Genomic DNA, 18,745 nt, shown 5'->3' on the forward strand with positions numbered 1-18,745 from the left:
AAGAGAAGCCACCGCAATGAGAAGCCCACGCACCACAACAAAGAGTAGCCCCTGCTCGCTGCAACTAGAGAAAGCCCGTGCGCAGCAATGCAGACCCAACGCAGCCAAAGATAAATAAATTTATATATATATATATAAAAAAAGAAGAACCTTCAGGCTAGAGGGGAGATCGAGATGGAAACTCGGGAGGAATAGGCAGGTCCTTTGCATCTATCTGGATGCAGTGGGTGCGTGGACCTGGCTTCTTCGGGAGGGAGCAAACGGATGGCAAAGGGGGAAGGAAGCAGGTGAGCAGCCATGCCTGGGCCACTTGCACCCAGCCTGGCCTGACCCAGGAAAGGATCTGAGTGGCCTCCCACCCTCCAGGGGTTCCTTCAGTCCTTGGGTCAATGTCTATTAAGCACCTGCTATGTGGCAGGGATGTGTTAAGCAATGGAGATGGAGATGAAATACCCAGCATGGCGCTGGTCTGATGGAGAATTCCCACATTAAACAAGGTGGGTGCGAGGAGGGATGCATGCAGAGGTGATGGCAGGAGAGGGGGAAGCCCACCTGGCTTAGGGAGAGGAGGGTTCAAGAGTGGCTTTCTGTGACGCAGCACGTCTTAGCTGAGACTTAAGGACTAAAGAGGACAAAGTAATAAGTAATGAGGAGGAGTAAGGAAGGGGATGAGGGTGGAAGAGGTCTCCCAGCAGGGCCGATGGCAGGTGCAAAGGACAGGAGGCAAGCGCTTTGGAGAGTAGGATGGAGTAGGGGCTGGTGATGAAGCCCATGAAAACTACTGAAGACTGATGTTTGGCAAGGAGCGGGGGTGGGGTGGGGTGGGGTGGGGTGGGATTGGGCTAGCAGGGAAGGCTGGAGAGTGTCCACCTCTCCCGAGCTGGTGGGACCTGGTCCAAGTTACCACCAGGTGCCTTCCTCACTGGAAGAGGGAGGAGTTGAGCATAAGCTCTCTTGGGTGAGATGCTCGCTCCTGACAGCCATCAGGTACCCACTGCATGCCAGGCAGGGCCTCTGCCAGAGGCTCCCGCAAACATCCTCTCCCTTCCACCTCCAGCCTGAGCACACCCTCTCCTGGGGGAGGGAAGGGTTAAGGCTCCTTCCCAAGGCTCCTGCCATCTAATCCTGCTTCCCGCTCTGTCCTCACCTGTAGGATGGGATGGTGAGACGACGGGAACCGTTGCTGCTGCCAGCCTCCTTCAGCTCTGTACTTTAACCCTTCCCCTCCTGAGTCAAACTTGCGGTAACATCCAGGAAGCAACATCTGTGGCTTTGGCTGGGTTGCCACTTGCCACCCACCTCTAGAGGGAATCAGGGAAGGAGTTAAAGACAAAACAAAGATATAGGACAGATGTGTAGGATGTAATATTACGCAGCCAGTGAGTGAACAAGCCATTTTTGTATTTTGAAAGTAACTTTGGAAAATGCACGATACGAGTTGTAACTATCTTTTAGCTACCTACATCTTCAACATCTACATCTGTATCAGAAAAGAAGACTGCAAGGTGGAATTTCCTGGTGGTCCAGTGGTTAGGACTTGCACTGTCAGGTGCACAGGTTTGATCCCTGGTCTGGGAACTCAGATCCCACAAGCCATAAAGCGTGGCCAAAAAAAAAAAAAAAAAAAAGACTGCAAGGAAATTCTCCAGGAGAGGTTATCTCTGGGGGAAGGCAGTAGTGATCTCAGAGAGGCAGCAGTGAGTGGTGGCATGAAGCGAGATCTTAATTCCCTGCCCAGGAATTGAACCTGGGTAGCCTGGATGAAAACTAGGAATCCCAGCCACCACACCTGCCCTGCCCTAGGACCCTCCCCAACATGCGTGCACAACTCTTTTCCAAGATGGATTACAGCCCAGAGGCCTATGGGACCGCCTTAGCATCACATATTATGGGGTGGTGCTCCCTCCTCTTTGACCCCCAAGGAGCCTTTCTGCACATGTGCAATGTTTCCCTTGCCCCAAAGATGGGAAATATATGACCTCTTGATCTTTTAACAGGGTCTAGCCCCCTCTCTGTCCCTGCCATAAAAGCGTCCAATGTCCGGTTATCTACCCTATTCCGGTTGTTTCTTTTTTTTTTTTTCCGGTTGTTTCTTATATTAAAGTGCAGATCTTGAAATATAGACAGGAGTCTGGTCATAAATATGTAGTCCTGGAGCCCGTTTGTCTCTTGCCTCAGGAAATGTAAACAGGGGGCTGGTAATGAATGTCTGGCCTGGAGCCCATCTTCTTCTCACCCCAAGAAGTGTGAACAGGAGGCCAGTTATAAATGTCTAGCTTGGGGCCCACCTATCTCCTGCCTCAGTAGGATGATAGGAATATTTTATTTTCTTTTGTGTTTCTATATTGTGTACATTTTCTATAATGAATGTGTTATTGAAGAGGTGGTATAGCATATGACTGAAAAAGCAGACTGTCTGGGTTCAAATCCTGGCTCTCCAATTTATGTACCTTCAAGACCTTGGGACAAGCCACTTAGCCTCTCATCCTCAGTTTCCTCCTGCATACAATGGGGAGAATTAATACCTATTTATAGGGTTGTTAGGATTAAATGAGTTCATATTTGCCATGAACATTTCATTTGCCATGAACAGGGCCTGGCACGTAGTAGGCACTATGTGTTTGTTAAATAAAAGCAAAGTTACTTTTGGAATTCCCTTGGTGGTCCAGTGGTTAAGAATCTGCCTTCTAATGCAGGGGATAGAGGTTCGATCCATGGTTGGGGAACTAAGATCCCACATGCGGTGGGGCAACTAAGCTTGCATGCCACAACTAGAGAGAAGCAACGAAAGATTCTGCGGGCCACAACTAAGACCCGACATGGCCAAATATAAATATTAAAAAAAAAATACAGATTATTCTTTAAAAAAAAGCAAAATTACTTTTATAGAATATGCAAAAAGGTTAATTTAAAAATTATCCAAGTAATACAGGAACACAGTCTTCTTGTAAGGAATAACATGGGAATTTTTTAAGTGAAATAATCCTTGGGGACAGATTAGTTTACAGCCTGTCTGGATTCACATTAAAAAAATTTTTTTATTTTGAATTTTTTTTTGTCTTCTTTGGGTCTTCATTGCTACACGTGGGCTTTCTCTAGTTGCGGCGAGCAGGGGCTGCTCTTCATTGCAGTGCGCGGGCTTCTCATTGCGGTGACTTCTCTTTTTGCCGAGCTCGCACTCTAGGCGCGTGGGCCTCAGTAGTTGCAGCACGCGGGCTTAGTAGTTGTGGCTCGCGGGCTCTAGAGTGCAGGCTCAGTAGTTGTGGCGCACGGGCTTAGTTGCTCTGCGGCATGTGGATCTTCCCGGACCAGGGAATAGAACTCGTGTTCCCTGCACTGGCAGGCGGGTTCTTAACCACTGTGCCACCAGGGAAGTCCCTAAAAAACGTATTCGTTGAGTGCTAAGGCAGGAGCAGGAAGGCATGAGAAGTGTGTGGGTGGCATTCCAGGGACAGTCCCCTCCCTGCTCTCTCCACAGTGGGGGAAAGGGCAAGGCCAGGATTCACCAGTGTGGATTATCAGCACTGGCTGATCCTGCACCCCGAAGCTCCCGCTTTGATATTTTCCCCCAGGAGGCAAATGCTGAGCCAGGAACCCTGACATTTTGGTTTGCTGGCCAGCCTCACTGACATGCAGGCCTACTTGCCATTTGGCTTTTTGAAATATTGGCAAGTATCTGACGACCCCCAGAACTACCATTGTGGATCCCTAGGGGCCTAGGAACTTCAAATCAGGAACTGTTTAAGAAAGCAAATGACATGCTTCTGATATGGATTTCACACCAATGTGTGCCTGAGGGCATCACCATTCCAGCAACACACACCATGTGAAGTGTCCCTCAGAACCAGGAGGAGCTGGCGAGGGTAGCCCCCCTTGTCAGCTCCCTGATGGGGAAGGACTCAGATCCACGCAGCTACACAGTTACCTTCTTAGCATTTTTTTTTTTTTAATATTTATTTGGTTGCACTGGGTCTTAAGTTGTGGCAGGCGGGCTCCTTAGTTGCGGCTTGCCGGCTCCTTAGTTGAGGCATGCGAAATCTTAGTTGCAGCATGCATATGGGATCTAGTTTGCTGACCAGGGATCGAACCCAGGCCCCCTGCTTTGGGAGCAAGGAGCCTTGTCCACTGCGCCACCAGGGAAGTCCCCTCAGCATTTCTTGACCTCAGCCCACAGATTAGGAAGTGTGCAGCCTCTTGCCCAGGAGGAACAGATTTTGGGGGCGAGGAGGCAAGATTTAAGCATTTTGGCGTGCAAGCTTTCTGTTGAACAAAGGGAAAAAGTTTAGATTTCATTCCTACCCATCCACACCAGTAGCAGCCTGTGAGGATGAAAGTGATTGGACTGGTGCTGAGCGGAGCCTCCAGGGAGGAAGGTCGACATGAGCCACAGCCCAGGCTCAAGGCAGCCAAAGGGCACCCCATCCCGCGAGGCCGTCAGAGTGCACCCAACACCCGCTGCACGGCCGCCCTGCCAGGCTCCACAATGACGGCCCCCCCAGTGAGAAACCAGGGTCACCAATGTCTCCGAGAACAGGCCAGGCGGGGATGGAATTCAGGCACACCCTGGTTCTGGATGACGTTGCCCCAGGGATTTTCTCCCCTGTGACTTGTATCATTTCCTCTTCAGAGTCAATCATTAACCTTACCGAGGCCCTCACCTGAGAAGCTGCAGGAACAAGTAACTGGCTGAGGCTGGAAATGCCCAGGCTGCCTCCCCAGAGGGGCCGGGTCCCCAGTCACACTCCTGCCAGGGTCGCAGGGCAGGGGCCCAGCCCAGGCCCAGCCTCTCCTGCTGACTTCTACACACCCTGCTGGGCAGGTCAGATGGGGTCAGATGGCAGAGGCCTGGATGTGGACGAAGCCCCTTTGCTTTCGGGCAGTGCTACCCACGGGAGCTGAGTGCCGTCCGCTTAGGGATGGAGGCGGGGAAAACAGCTTTCAGGAACACCGGGGAGGGTGCAGGGCTGTTAAGGTTTTCCCGCCCGGACAGCCTCAGTTCCACACCCTCTCCATGCTGTAAAACACCTGCTGTATGAGAAAGTCTGCTGGGCAGCAGGGTCAGGGGCCCCAGCCCCGCCTGGACCTAGGCCCTCAGCCTTTTTTTCGGGGGGGATGGGGTCTGGGATAGTCATGGATTCCTTGGCTTAACTTCCCAGCCTCCAATTAAGCCAGTAACACAGACAGAACACCTCTACCCCGGTGGGTCAGGTGCCAACTCTCAAGTCTGGCCAGCTGTGGGGGAGGAGCCGGAGAAAAGCCACCTGGTCCGAGCCCCGCCCATTCTCGGGCAACAAGGCCCTGGTGCTGAGTAGCCAGGACCAACCTGGAGAACCTCTGATAGGGTTTGGGAACTCAAGGGCGGGGGAGGCCATGCATCCTGGTCAGGAACACCCCCCCCCCGCCACCCCGGAGGCCACAGGGCTGTCCCCAGTCCCGGGGGCTCTCCATTCTGGTTTAGAGCCCTTCTCCCGTGACGGTGAGGCCAGAGGGGTCGGCCTGTTTTCTGGGATTCCCAGGACCTCCCGGGACCACTGGGTAGGCGCCGCAGGTCAAGTCCAGGCAGCGGGTCGGGAGGCAGGTTCGCCGCCCACCCCTCAGCCACGGGCCGGGGGTCCCCGCGGGCCGGTCACCCTCCCCGGCGCGCCCCTCCCAGCGGGCCAGCCAGCGCTCGAGTCCAGCTTTATTGGCCGCCGCCTACGCCTCCGGGCGCTGCTTGAGCGTGACCGAGGCGCCGCTGCTGACCGTGACCGCGGGGTAGAGCGGCTCCAGGAAGGAGGCCAGGACGCGGTAGAGGAGGCTCACGCCGCCCTCCACGCCGTACAAGGAGAGGCAGCCGGCGCCGCAGTGGAGCGCCACGCCGAGCGTGCGGTGCTGGCCGCCGTGCAGCACCGTCTGCGCGTCGTTGTGCCGCACGGAGAAGCTGAGCGAGTCCCACTCCAGGCACCACGAGTAGGGGCTGCGGCCCAGCAGGTAGATGATGTTGCGGCGCGGGCGGCCGCTGGGCGGGGGGCTGCGGCGGTAGGTGACGCCCAGGCACACCCACGAGTCGGACACCTCGGCCTCCCGGTAGTGGCAGCCCTCCGCCAGGCCGCGCGAGCACAGCACCTGCGGCCACTGCTTGAAGCCGCCGGGACGGGGCCGCCGCGGCGCGGGGCTCCAGGAGGGTGCCCAGGCTCAGCGCCGAGTGGGCCTCCTTGAGCAGGAACAGCTCTTCACTGGCCGCGGCGGGGTCGAGGTTCAGGCTGCAATAACCTGGGGCAAGGGGGACGGGAAAGGAGGCCAGGGCCATTGGCCCCGGGCGTGGAGCGCTGGCGGCCCGGAGTGGGGAGGGGCCGAAGCCGCATGGCTTCTGCACAGAAGTCACCGAATGCTTCCACCCCCAGCTCCCAGGAGTGGCCCCTCTATACCCGCCTCTTTAAGTCTCCAACTGTGGCCCCCTGGGGGTGCTGACATAGTCCGGAGGAATGATGAGTTGGGTGCTGTCCAAAGGTCTGCCTTCCTAGAGAAGTTGAGAACCAAGAGTCCTCCTATCTGCCCCCCCCCGCCCCCCCGCAAAACCCTAACATAATCTCCTTTTTTGTTTGTTCAGGACACAAGATTGAGTGGGACTGAGGGAGAGTCAAGAGCTCCTGGAGGAGGTCGCTCAGAAGGGTTCATCAAAGGCAATGCAACCTTGACCCTGGAGATCTCAGAGAAATCACCGATGATTTCTTAGAGAATCACTTGGCCCCTAGCCCAGCCTGGGAGAGGGGCTGCAGGGACAGTAAATGAAAAGGGAAACTGGCTGAGGAAGAAATGGACTGGGTCATCCAAGCTGGCTTGGCTAAAGTCCGGGGAGGTCGGCAGGCACCCAGCTGAGGGCAGAGGTTGTGCCGTATCAGGGCCACGGGGGGCTGCAGAGCCGGCCTCTGGGTGGTAGGTGAGGCCTTGCCCACCCATGGGGCTGGGACAGGACAGCCTTCTCCCCTTCCTATCGGGCCCTGGAGTCACGGGCCGAGTCCTTCCGAGGTCTCCAGTCCAGAGTGCGAGGTCAGGGCAGGAGAGAGCTGGCACCTCTCTGGAGCCCTGGCCTGAATGGAGGTGGGGCTCGGTAAGCCAAGGCACCCAAGGGCCCTGTTCCTTTCCTTCCCACCCCTGGGGCTGGACCCCAGTACAGAGGACTCACACTTGAGAAGTGTTTCCCTGTCCACAGCTGGGGGCAGCACCTCATAGGAGTTCATCTTGATGCCTGGGGAAGATGGAGGGGCTTTGCTGAGGACACTTTCACAGCCCAGCATCTTTCCAGAGAGAGGCATGGGCTTCCAGGAGGTTGAGTTACCTGGGGAAGGTGCACACAGACAGGCAGGGTTCTCTACAAGTGCCCGGGATCCCAACCACTGCCCTGTAGGGCCGTCCCACACCCAGAATGCAGGTGAGTCTCCAGGAGTCCCAGGCAACCAGGTACTAACTAACCCTTTAGGAAGAGCTGGTTGATGAAGCTGAGACCCACGTCCACCAGCTGGGTCCGGAGCTCTGCCAAGGTCTCTGGCAGCTGGAGGAAGCTCTGCTTCTCCTCACAGTTGGTGCCCATCAGGGGTTCCACGCAGGCCGGGAAGTGCTTCAGCCTGGGGAACTCCTGCATGCAGGGCGGGGCTGGCCAATACCACTTGTTAGCCAGGCCCCAAGCAGATTCCAGGAACTCCTGCTTATGGCAGGGGCTTAGCGGTCCCCAGAACCATGGGGCAGGTGGAAAAGCTGCCCATGTTCAAACCTGGACATCTTTCTCCCCTCTTGGTTTTCTGGACATCTTAGGTTAGGGATGTCAAAGGCACAGCCACTGTGGCCTAGTGGAGGTTGTGATGGGCTTGGGGCAGAGGTGGGGGTAGGGTGGGGCCTTGCCTGCAGAAATTGCTGGTCGCTCCGGAAGTGGAAGGGCGTATAGAGAGGCATCTCTGAGCCCCACGCCAGTACCGCCGTTGTCTTCTGCCTAGGCATCCCTTCTCTGTCTTCCTGGCCTCACCCCATTCCCTCCAAGCCCTGAGAGGTCCCCTCAGCCTGGGCCGGGGCTGGGGGTGGACCAACCTTACTGAGAGAAAAGCCACCTGGCCCCGGTCCTTTTGGCTGTCAGAGGTGATGGTCAGCATCTGGTTCTCCACGTTGGCCTGGACCTTCCGAACCTCGATCTGGGGTGAGAGGGTGGGGTGGCAGAGGAGAGAGCCACTGATTCAGAGAGGTGCCCTAGCAGAAGCCCTTCTGTAAGCAGCCCCACATCAGGCCCAGAAGAGACGCACCTCTTACATTCTTTTTTTTTTTAAAAAAGAATCAATTTTATTTATTTATTTATTTTTTGGCTGCGCTGGGTCTTCGTTGCTGCGCATGGGCTTTCTCTAGTTGCGTCAAGCAGGAGCTACTCTTCATGGCGGTGCATGGGCTTCTCATTGTGGTGGCTTCTCTTGTTGCGGAGCATGGGGTCTAGGCACGCAGGCTTCAGTAGTTGTGGCTCGCGGGCTTAGTAACTTCGCGGCATGTGGGATCTTCCCAGAGGGGGGATCGATCCCATGTCCCCTGCATTGGCAGGTGGATTCTTAACCACTGTGCCACCAGGGAAGTCCTCACCTCTTACATTCTTAAGAGGTTTGAATGAGAATGAGGATGGGCAGAGCTGAAGGGTAGATGGCCCAGGGCCACCCCTCTTTTTTTTTTTTTTGGCCACGTGGCATGGCATGTGAAATCTTAGTTCCCCGACCAGGGATCAAACCCGTGCCCCCTGAAATGGAATTGCGGAGTCTTAACCACTGGGCAACCAGGGAATTCCCTGAGGGCCACCCCTCTGCTCCTGTTCTCTCACTCCCTGAGAGACTCTCTCCTCGTTCTTAGGTATCAGGTTCTTTGTTCCTGACAGTGATGACCACTGGGTTTCAGATCACAAGAAGCTGCTGCGGAGGGTTCAGTGACTTGAGAAGCCTGAGAGGCAGTGGGGCGAGGAGGGGCCCATCAGATATGGAGCCCTTGGCTCCCTGGGCAGCGCTGCCAGGCCCAGGCAGCATTATGTTTCCAAGTTCCACATAAGCCTTTAGTCTCACCTATTCCAGAGGTGGGCATTGTCATGTTTTACAATCTACTAGAGGACAGTGCTATTCCAAGGGCCTGTCTATGAACTGTTGCTGACCCACAACAAAAGAAGAAGCTCCTGCCAGACTGTAAATCAACGCACTGCTTCCTTTGTTGAGAAAGTCTTGCTATGAAAAAAGCATCAGCTGAACTGAAGAGTGTGATGAGTTGGCTTACATTCTGGCACAAGCTCCATTCTTGCCAGGGGCCATCAACAGGTGGCTACGTTGGAATAGCACAGTTCTAGAATATACATGATAGAATGTCTAAAATATAAGTATTCCATTATAAAATCAATACAAATATAGTAAAAAAAATTTGAAAATAGAAAAAAGGGGGCTTCCCTGGTGGCACAGTTGTTAAGAATCCACCTGCCAATGCAGGAGACATGGGTTCAAGCCCTGGTCTGGGAAGATTCCCACCTGCCGTGGAGCAACTAAGCCCGCGCGCCACAACTACTGAGCCTGCGCTCTAGAGCCCGCGAGCCACAACTACTGAAGCCTGTGTGCCCTAGAGCCCATGCTCCGCAACAAGAGAAGCCACCGCAACGAGAAGCCCGTGCACCGCTATGAAGAGTAGCTCCCGCTTGACACAACTAGAGAAAGCCCGCGCGCAGCAACAAAGACACAGCGCAGCCAAAAAATCAATCAATCAATCGATCAATAAATAAGAAAAAAGGAAGGGATTCGCCCAACTGAACATGACAGTTTGTATTTTGATATGTTCTCTTTCAGCCTTTCCTTTTTCTGTGCAAAAAAAATTTAAATAGGATTCATCACAAATAATTTTGGATCCTTATTCATTCAACTTGCCAGCACTTTTCATGTCCTGGCAGGACCCTCGTGACCATCTTTTTTTTCGGCCACGCAGCGCCGCATGTGGGAGCCTCGTTCGCAGACCAGGGATGGAACCTGTGCCCCCTGCAGTGGAAGTGCGGAGTGTCAACCACTGGACCGCCAGGGAAGCCCCATCGTGACCATCGCTGTAATGGCTGCATAACTTTCCTCCGAGGAAAGGTGTGCCCAGAGCTTCTGAGAGACTTTCGAGTGCCCTGGCTCCTCCCCTCCCCCTCCCCGCAGCCCCCCAGCTCCGGCCTCACCTCCTTGCTGGCACGCTCCTCCTCCAGGGGGATGGTGTCGTGGTTCTTGCGCTCCTTCAGCAGGCAGGCCCCGCACACGCAGCAGCCTTCCGTGCGGCAGTACAGCCTCTGTAGCTTGCGGTGCTTCCGGCACAGCCGGCTCTTGAGGTCCCACACGGGCTCCAGCAGCTGGTGGCCCTGGAACACCTGGTCCTCGAAGTGGCGGCGCAGGTGCTTCTCGCACAGGGAGGCCATGCACTGCAGGCACGACTTGACTGACTTGAGCTTCTCTGGGGCACAGAAGTCGCAGGGCACGTCTCTGGGCCCGGCCAGGTTCTGTGAGGCCCCCAGGCCTGGCCCTCGGCCTGGGTGAAACAGGTCACCATCTCCTCCAGGGTGATGTTCTCGCAGAGGCGAGGCCTGGAGGGGAAGCTCTCTCGGCACTGGGGGCAACAGAGCGTCTCTCCCACAGCTGCCTGGTGGTCCCAGAAGCCCTGGAGGCAGGTCCTGCAGAAGTTGTGCCCGCAGGCGGTAGTGACCGGGCTGCGGAACACCTCCAGGCAAATGGGGCAGAGGACTTGGCCCTCCAATGTGGGGAGATTGTTGTCATTCATCAGGAACTGGCCTTGGGGAGGTCTTGAGGGCTGGGCAGGGGGCTGCAGGGCTGGGACTTGGTCCTGGACTGGCCCTGGGAAGATAGAGCAAAGCTGTGTTGAAGCCAAGGCAGGAGTTGAGGGGCCCTTTGAGAGATACACCAGTTCTTCTCTCGGAAGCAGCTGTCTGCCCATGGGGTACAGGGACTGTGCCATCGGTCACCCCACATGGGGGCATAAATTGGGGCTTGTGATCTCCTTGTCCCTGTTCTAATTCCTGGACGAGAAGGTGGGTGGGAGGAAGAAGTCACATCGTGACAAGGGAAAGGAACCACTTCCTTGGCCCTTCAGAAGAAAGGTCAAAACACAAGTACTTACGTGAAACTCTCTGTATGTCAAGAAGAGCCAGAGGCTTGGCTGCCCTACGGAGGGAGAAAAAGGAACCCTTGGGCATTCAGGCGTAGGGGCCTTGCCCGCACTTCACCAGTGCGGGGAGGAGCCCCACCAGTCCAGTGTGCCCTCACCCCAGCCCTTTACATCTCTTGAGGTTTGATGACCACCTTCTCACCTTTCCCTTTGGCTGCTGTTTTGCGGTCTCCCCATCAAGTTGGCCCCCCTCCTCGACACTGCCTGCAATTTTGCTCCCTGATGTCACAATTCAACCGTGACCAGCCCCAGCATTCTGCTTGTGATGTCAGCCGGGCAAAAGGTGTGCCACTGGACACGCTGCAGTGCTGATGCGTTCTGCCCCGCCCAAGAGATTCTTTGCTCCAGAGCCTTCATCCCAAGAGGCGGAGCCACTGCTGCACCTGGGGCCCCTTGCAGTGGACTTGGGGGACTCGCATTACCAACCAGAGAGGGAAGATGGCAACTAAGTGGCAGTGGGATCTTGGGCAACTGGTTTAATCTCTCGGGACCATGGTTCTCTTGTGAATCAACAGGGTTGTTGTAGAAGATACTTCAAGGCTCCTTGATCTGAAGCTGCTGAGTGATCCAAACATTATCTGATTGGTCATCCTAAAGATTGTTGCTTCCCACTGTGGTTCTGACCCTGAGAAGGAAAAAAGGGATGAATGCAGGGGAAGACCCTTATCACTGTGATAGCTTCTTGTCAGTGTTTCTGTTTCCCAGTCCTTCCAGCCCGACAGGATACATGCCCTGAAAAGTTTACAATGTATCACTCTTTTCCTCCAAAAAGTTAGCTTGGTCCCACTTATTGGATAGGAATGGTAAAGAGAAGGCATGCTTTTCTCATTTCCTTATCTCAGAGGAAACATTTTCAGCATTTTTCCATTAAGTATGATGTTTGCTGTTAAGTTTTTTGTAGATACCTGTATCAGATTCTGTAGACTCCCTTTTCTTCCTCGTTTGCTAAGAGATTTTATCTGGAATGGTTGTTGACTTTTATCTAATTCTTCTTCTGCATCATTTGAGATGATTATAAGCTTTGCCTCTTTTATTCTGCTGATGTGGTGAATTTATATTTGTCGATTTTCAACTATTAAATGAACCTTGCATTCTGGAATGAACACTTCTTGGTCATAACATGCTGTGCTTTTAATATATGCTGGATTCAATTTGCTACTATTTTCTTAGGATTTTTGCAACTATGATCACGAATGAGATTGGCCTGTAATTTTCCTTTATGTAATGTCCCTATCAAGTTTTGGTGTTAAGGTATGATAGCTTCATAAAATAAGTTGGGAAGTGTTCTTTATCACTTATGTGGAATAATAAGATTGATATTACTTCTAACTTAAATGTTTGGTAGAATTCACTGGTAAAAGCACCTAGGACTGGAGACTTCCCTGGTGGTCCAGTGGTTAAGACTCCACGCTTCCACTGCAGGGGACGCGGGTTTGATCCCTGGCCAGGGAACTAAGATCCCACATGCCGCTCAGACAAACAAAAACAAAAAACCCCACCTAGGCCCAGAAAATCTTTTGTGGAAAGGTTATTAATTACATATTCAATTTCTTTCAGGAATTATGTTGTCTATTTCTTCTTGTGTCAATTTTGGTAAATGGTGTTTTCCTAGGAATTTGTCCATTTCCTCTAAATTTAAAAATTTGGGGGGTATAAAGTTGTTCATAAGATCCACTTATTTTCTTTCTATTTTTTTTTTTTTTTTTTTGGCCGCACTGTGCGACTTGTTGGGATCCTAGTTCCAGACCAGGGATTGAACCCAGGCCCTCGGTAGTGAAAGTGCAGAGTCCTAACCACTGGACCACCAGGGAATTCCCTATCCACTTATAATTGTTAACATAACATGAAAATGGCATTTTAACCATTTTGGTGTACAGTTCAGTGGTATTGCGTGCACTCACAATGTTGTGCCACCACCACCACTATCTATACCCAAAACTTTTTCATCACCCCTAACAGAAACTTTGTAACCACTAAGCAACAATTTCCCATCCCCCCTCCCTCCAGCTCCTGGTAACCTCTAATCTACTTTCTATCTCTACGATATCTCTACCTTTCTATCTCTATTCTAGATATTTTGTATGAGTGAAATCATACCATATTTGTCCTTTTGAGTCTGGCTCATTTTACTTAATGTTTTCAGGGTTCATCCATGTTATAGCATGTATCAGAATTTCATCCCTGTTGATGGCTGGATAATGTTCCTGCTGTCTCTATATAAACACATTTTGTTTATCCATTCTTCTGTTGATGGACATTTGGGTTGCCTCTACCTTTTAGCTATTGTGAGTAATGCTGCTATGAACACGGGTATACAAATATCTGTTTGAATCCCTCCTTTCAATTCCCTTGGCTATATCCCTGAGAGTGGCACTTATAATCCTTATAGAGACTGTAGGATTTGTAGTTGTGGCTCCCTTTCACATTCCAGATATCCTTTGTATTTTCTTTTTTCTTGATGAAATAAAACTCTCTAGGAGTTTATCCATTTTATTAACCTTCTAAAAGAATCTGCTCTTGGTTTTGATGGTTGTATTGTATGTTTGTTTGTTTTTTATGTCATTGATTTCTGCTCTTCTCTTTATTATTGCTTTTACTTCTTTGGGTTATTCCTTCCTTTTACTTTCTTTATGTTGAATTTGCTTTTCTAAGTTCCTGAGATGGATGTTTATATAACAATTTTTAGCATTTCTTCCTTGTTAATACATATGTTTTCCCATTTAAGTATGACTCTTATTGCACCTTATACTAAAGAGTATTATCATTATCATTCAGTTCAAAATGTTTTCTGATTTCCATTGTGCTGTCTTCTCTGACCCATGAGTTATTTAGAAGCATGTTGCTCAGTTTCCAAAAATACAGATATTTTCTAATTATCGTTTTTTATTATTGACTTCTAACTTGATTCCACTATAATCAGATGTTATGCTTGGATTTAAATCCTTTGACTTTTTTAAAGACTTGCTTTATGGATCAGAGCGACATGGTCAATGTTGGTAACTTCCACGTGCACTTAAAAATTCAGAATGTGGGACTTCCCTGGTGGCGCAGTGGTTAAGAATCCGCCTGCCAATGCAGGGGACATAGGTTCGAGCCCTGGTCCGGAAAGATCCCACGTGCCGCGGAGCAACTAAGCCCGTGTGCCACAACTACTGAGCCTGCGCTCTAGAGCCCGTGAGCCACAACTACTGAGCCCACATGCCACAACTACTGAAGCCCGCACGCCTAGAGCCTGTGCTCCACAACAAGAGAAGCCACTGAAGTGAGAAGCCAGCGCACCACAACCAAGAGTAGCCCCCGCTCAATGCAACTAGAGAAAGCCCACGCACAGCAGCGAAGACCCAATGCAGCCAAAAAATGAATACATAAAAAAATTTAAAAAAAAATTCAGAATGTGTTCTGCAGTTTTTTGATGTAGCGTTCCACACATTTCAGTTATGACATTTGCCAATCATGTTGTTAAAAGCATCGGTATCCCTATTGGTTTTCTGGTCCTTTTAATACTAAAAGATGTGACAAAATTCCTAGTTTATTATGGATTTGCCTATTTCTCCTTTTAGTTCTATCAATTTTGAGCCTAGAACATCAGATGCACACAAGTTTATAATTATTATGTTTTCCTAGTGACTTGTTTTACCATTATTGATTTTTTATTATTCAATTTCCTCCTTCCTATTATCTGGGTAGTTATACTTCTATTATTTGGGGGATAGTTACATGAGAAATTATAACATGCATCCATGGCTTATCAAAGTCTAATATTAAGCGTTACTTTAATCTTAAATAATGCAAACCCTTAGAATTCTTCAACTTCATTTACCTCATCCCAACTTTTACTATGGTTGTGTATTTTAATTCTCTTTATATATTTTAAAACTATAAAGTGCTAATAATGCTTAAATGGTCTCTGTGTGTAATCTATATATCTATATATATCAATCCATGTACTTATCATTTTAATTGCTCTCCATTTTTTCCTATGTCTCTAGCTTCTGGGGTCGTTTCCATCTTCCTGAGGAACACCTTTTAGTATTTCCTTAAGTACAAGGTCTGCTGGTGACAAATACTCTCAAGTTCTGGTTGTCAAAGTTGCTTTTACATCATCTTCATTCTTTTTTTTTTAAATTAATTAATTAATTTATTTATTTTTGGCTGTGTTGGGTCTTCATTTCTGTGCGAGGGCTTTCTCTAGTTGTGGCAAGCGGGGGCCACTCTTCATCACGGTGCGCGGGCCTCTCACTGTCGCGGCCTCTCTTGTTGCGGAGCACAGGCTCCAGACGCGCAGGCTCAGTAGTTGTGGCACACGGGCTTACCTGCTCCGCGGCATGTGGGATCTTCCCAGACCAGGGCTCGAACCCGTGTCCCCTGCATTGGCAGGCAGGCTCTCAACCACTGCGCCACCAGGGAAGTCCTCATCTTCATTCTTAAAGGATATCTTCATTAAGGATAGAATTCTAGGTTGGCAGCTATATTCTTTTCAGCACTTTGGAGATTTAATTCCACTGTCTTCTGGTTTATATTTTTCTGTTGAGAAGATGACTGTCAGTCTTATTGCTGTTGCTTTGAAAGTAACCTCTTTTCCCCCCCTTCTGGTGACTTTTAAGATTTTCTCCATATTTTGTTTTCATCCATTTTGGTATTTCTATGTGTGTTTTTATTTATCCTGCTTAGGACTTGTAGTGATTCTTGAATACGTGGCTGCCTTTAAGTATCTCAAAGGGGCTTGATTCTGGCTCAGCATTTCCATTGCCCTGCCTCTGCCAGGTTCTTTTTTTTTCCCCCTGCTATTTATTTATTTAAAAAATTTATTTATTTATTTATTTTTGGCTACATTGGGTCTTTGCTGCTGCACGCGGGCTTTCTCTAGTTGTGGCTACTCTTCGTTGAGGTGCGCAGGCTTCTCATTGTGGTGGCTTCTCTTGTTGCGGAGCATGGGCTCTAGGCCCATGGGCTTCAGTAGCTGTGGCACGCGGGTTCAGTAGTTGTGGCTCGTGGGCTCTAGAGTGCAGGCTCAGTAGTTGTGGCGCATGGGCTTAGTTGTTTCGTGGCATGTGGGATCTACCCAGACCAGGGAATCGAACTCGTGTCCCCTGCATTGGCAGGAATTTTCTTAACCACTGCGCCACCAGGGAAGCCCTCTACTATTTATTTATTTATTTATGTATCTGGCTGCGCCAGGTCTTAATTGAGGCACATGGGACCTAGTTCCCTGACCAGGGGTGGAACCCGGACCCACTGCATTGGGAGTGCGGAGTCTTAGCCACTGGACCGCCAGGGAAGCCCCTCTGCCCAGGTTCTGAATGAAGCTCCCTTGGCCACTACAGCAGCTACTTGGCTGTTTCCTCCCTGCCTCCAGCATTCCCCTCTCTCTCACTGTTCCAGGCATGCAGTGGCTGTGCAGCACATGGCAGCAAATAAGTGGAGGTTTGCTCGAGCTCTGATAGAAGTGACAGAGCTGAGCATCACATCCTTTCTGCACCTGCCAACCACCCCCTTCTCCAACTTCAGGGTCTAGTTCAAGAACTCTGTGGAGCCTTCCGAATCCTCCCCCCTCCAAACATCTGCTTACTATCCATCATAATTGCGCAAAGCAGGCATATTTTGAGGATGTTTAGCTCTTTGATTTGCCAACTCTGAGACGGTGCACGTGCAAAGGTTATCAGAATGAAATATGAGTAGAAGCAATAGCCCAAACTTAGACATAAAGTGATGCAAGAATATCCAAGGGAACTTGCTCACAATTTCCTTACAAGAAAGCTAAGAAATACAAACTATTAGTCTTCTATCCATTTTGTGTTTTGTTAGAATTAACAGAAAACTGACCAGTTAAAAAATACTCAAATTTAGATATGAGTTAGATTTTGAGCTGCCAAATTTGACTTGGGGAAAATAAACACAGAGGAGGTAAGAGCCACAAAAGCAAGCCCACAAGGGCAAAAGGTACAACTCACAAGGGCAAAAGCTCGTGGAAAACAATGATCTCAATGAAAATATTTTTAAGTGAAAATGAAAATAGAAGAACAATTGAATTGCATTGTATAGAAAACCGACCAAGGAATTAAACTGGCTAAATAGAGTAACAGTTCACTCCAGGGGAAAGCTTTACTGATGAAAGTCCTTCTGTGTGGTGTGATTCTTATTAAAAATGTAGCTCTGGGCTGCCACCTGGGCTTTATGACTGAGCAGATTCAGTCAAACTCAAATAATCTGTTGTAAACAGCGCCGTAGGGAGCCTCCAGCAAGCTCCAACGGGAGACTCACCATGCAGACTCCAGGGTGTTGGAACAGAACCATGACTCCTTTTACAGATAACTCTCCTTCTGTTGAGGAACAGCTCCAGCTACCTAATCAGGGGAATCAAGTGACCATGTGGCCTGAGCTCCCCATCACAACCCACCAAGCCAATCTGAGGAGTAATTAACACAGCCCAGAAATAGATGTGACGGTCTCTCAGACCTGGGAACAATGACTGTTTGCAGTGTCTTGTGTTGGGGGGAGGGCAAGATCATCTTTGTGTAAAGAGTAGTTGCGTCTTGGGACTCCCCCGGCGGTCCAGTGGTTATGACTCTCCGCTTCTACTGCAGGGGGACGCGGGTTCGATCCCTGGTCGGGGAACTAAGATCCCACATGCCTTGCGGCGCAGCCGAAAAATTAAAAAAAAAAAGAAGGAAAGAAAAGTAGTTGCGTCTTGTTACATGGAAGCATAAAGCTGCTCTTATGAAGTTCAAATATGCACAGAAGAGTGCTTACGGATGCGGACCAGCCACAAAGGTGGCAGAGCTGTTGTTAACTCTCAGCCCCAACCCACCCAGACTGCCCTGTGCTGCTGGGGCCGGGAAGCTGCTGAAGGCAGCGTGAGAGGGAGACCGCAAGGCTGGAGGGGAAAAAGGAGACGTGGCCCTTCCTGTTAGAGAAACCACAGCAACGCAGCTTTGCTCTGGCAGCAACAGCTGGTCCCAGCAGTGCGGTTCATTTGCGGTTTTCCACACTCCCAGCACCAGCTCACTGAGCCCTGAGATGGCAGCATCCCTCTACAGGGCCCCTCCTCCAAGCCTCAACCATTTAATGCCAACCTCTTCCCTTTGCTCCCCAGTCCTGGGAGCGATAACTGTGTCCTGCGACCACTACAGCTGTGACACCTGAGCCCCCTGGGCCCTCTCCTTTCTCCACCACCTGTTAACGGCAGCTGTGGCCTCCCGTCGGAGCTGTTACAGCCACACACCTTGCTCAGTACCTTCCTGTGTACATGCCACCTCCCCAACTGTAAGCGCCCCACAGGAGCGACGACCTAACGCCTTTTGAGGATCCCACACCCCGCCTGACGCCTGAGGGATCAATACTTAACTTGTTGGTGGCTTGATTCTCACGTTTCTTACTCCTCCTCTTCCTTGCAGAGAAGATGGGCACCCAGTCACTTATTCTCTTCCAGGAAGACTTTTTTCCCTTAAAAACCACCTCAAACCCCTCCCCCTGTCTCTTTCCGGCTCTCTGGTGGGAAGCCCATCTGTCCCCACCTTCTGTTTCTGGGCCCTCTCTGGGTCCTTTCAGATGCAGTAAA

At 50.7% G+C, this 18,745-nt stretch overlaps 1 protein-coding gene across 1 annotated transcript; it reads right to left on the minus strand.

Annotated features, from left to right (window-relative positions):
• Window positions 1–5,694: 5,694 nt before the first annotated feature.
• On the minus strand, window positions 5,695–12,490 carry LOC103009644 (E3 ubiquitin-protein ligase TRIM65-like). Its single transcript, XM_057535198.1, is given in 8 exon segments — window positions 5,695–6,138; window positions 6,140–6,252; window positions 7,166–7,228; window positions 7,453–7,681; window positions 7,839–8,162; window positions 10,190–10,509; window positions 10,512–10,856; window positions 11,140–12,490. Coding segments are annotated over 8 exon segments (1,914 nt in total). The 5' UTR covers window positions 11,216–12,490.
• Between the last annotated feature and the right edge of the window lie 6,255 nt (window positions 12,491–18,745).

This window comes from Balaenoptera acutorostrata, chromosome 20 (assembly GCF_949987535.1).
Source record: "Balaenoptera acutorostrata chromosome 20, mBalAcu1.1, whole genome shotgun sequence".
NCBI classification, from domain to species: domain Eukaryota; kingdom Metazoa; phylum Chordata; class Mammalia; order Artiodactyla; family Balaenopteridae; genus Balaenoptera; species Balaenoptera acutorostrata.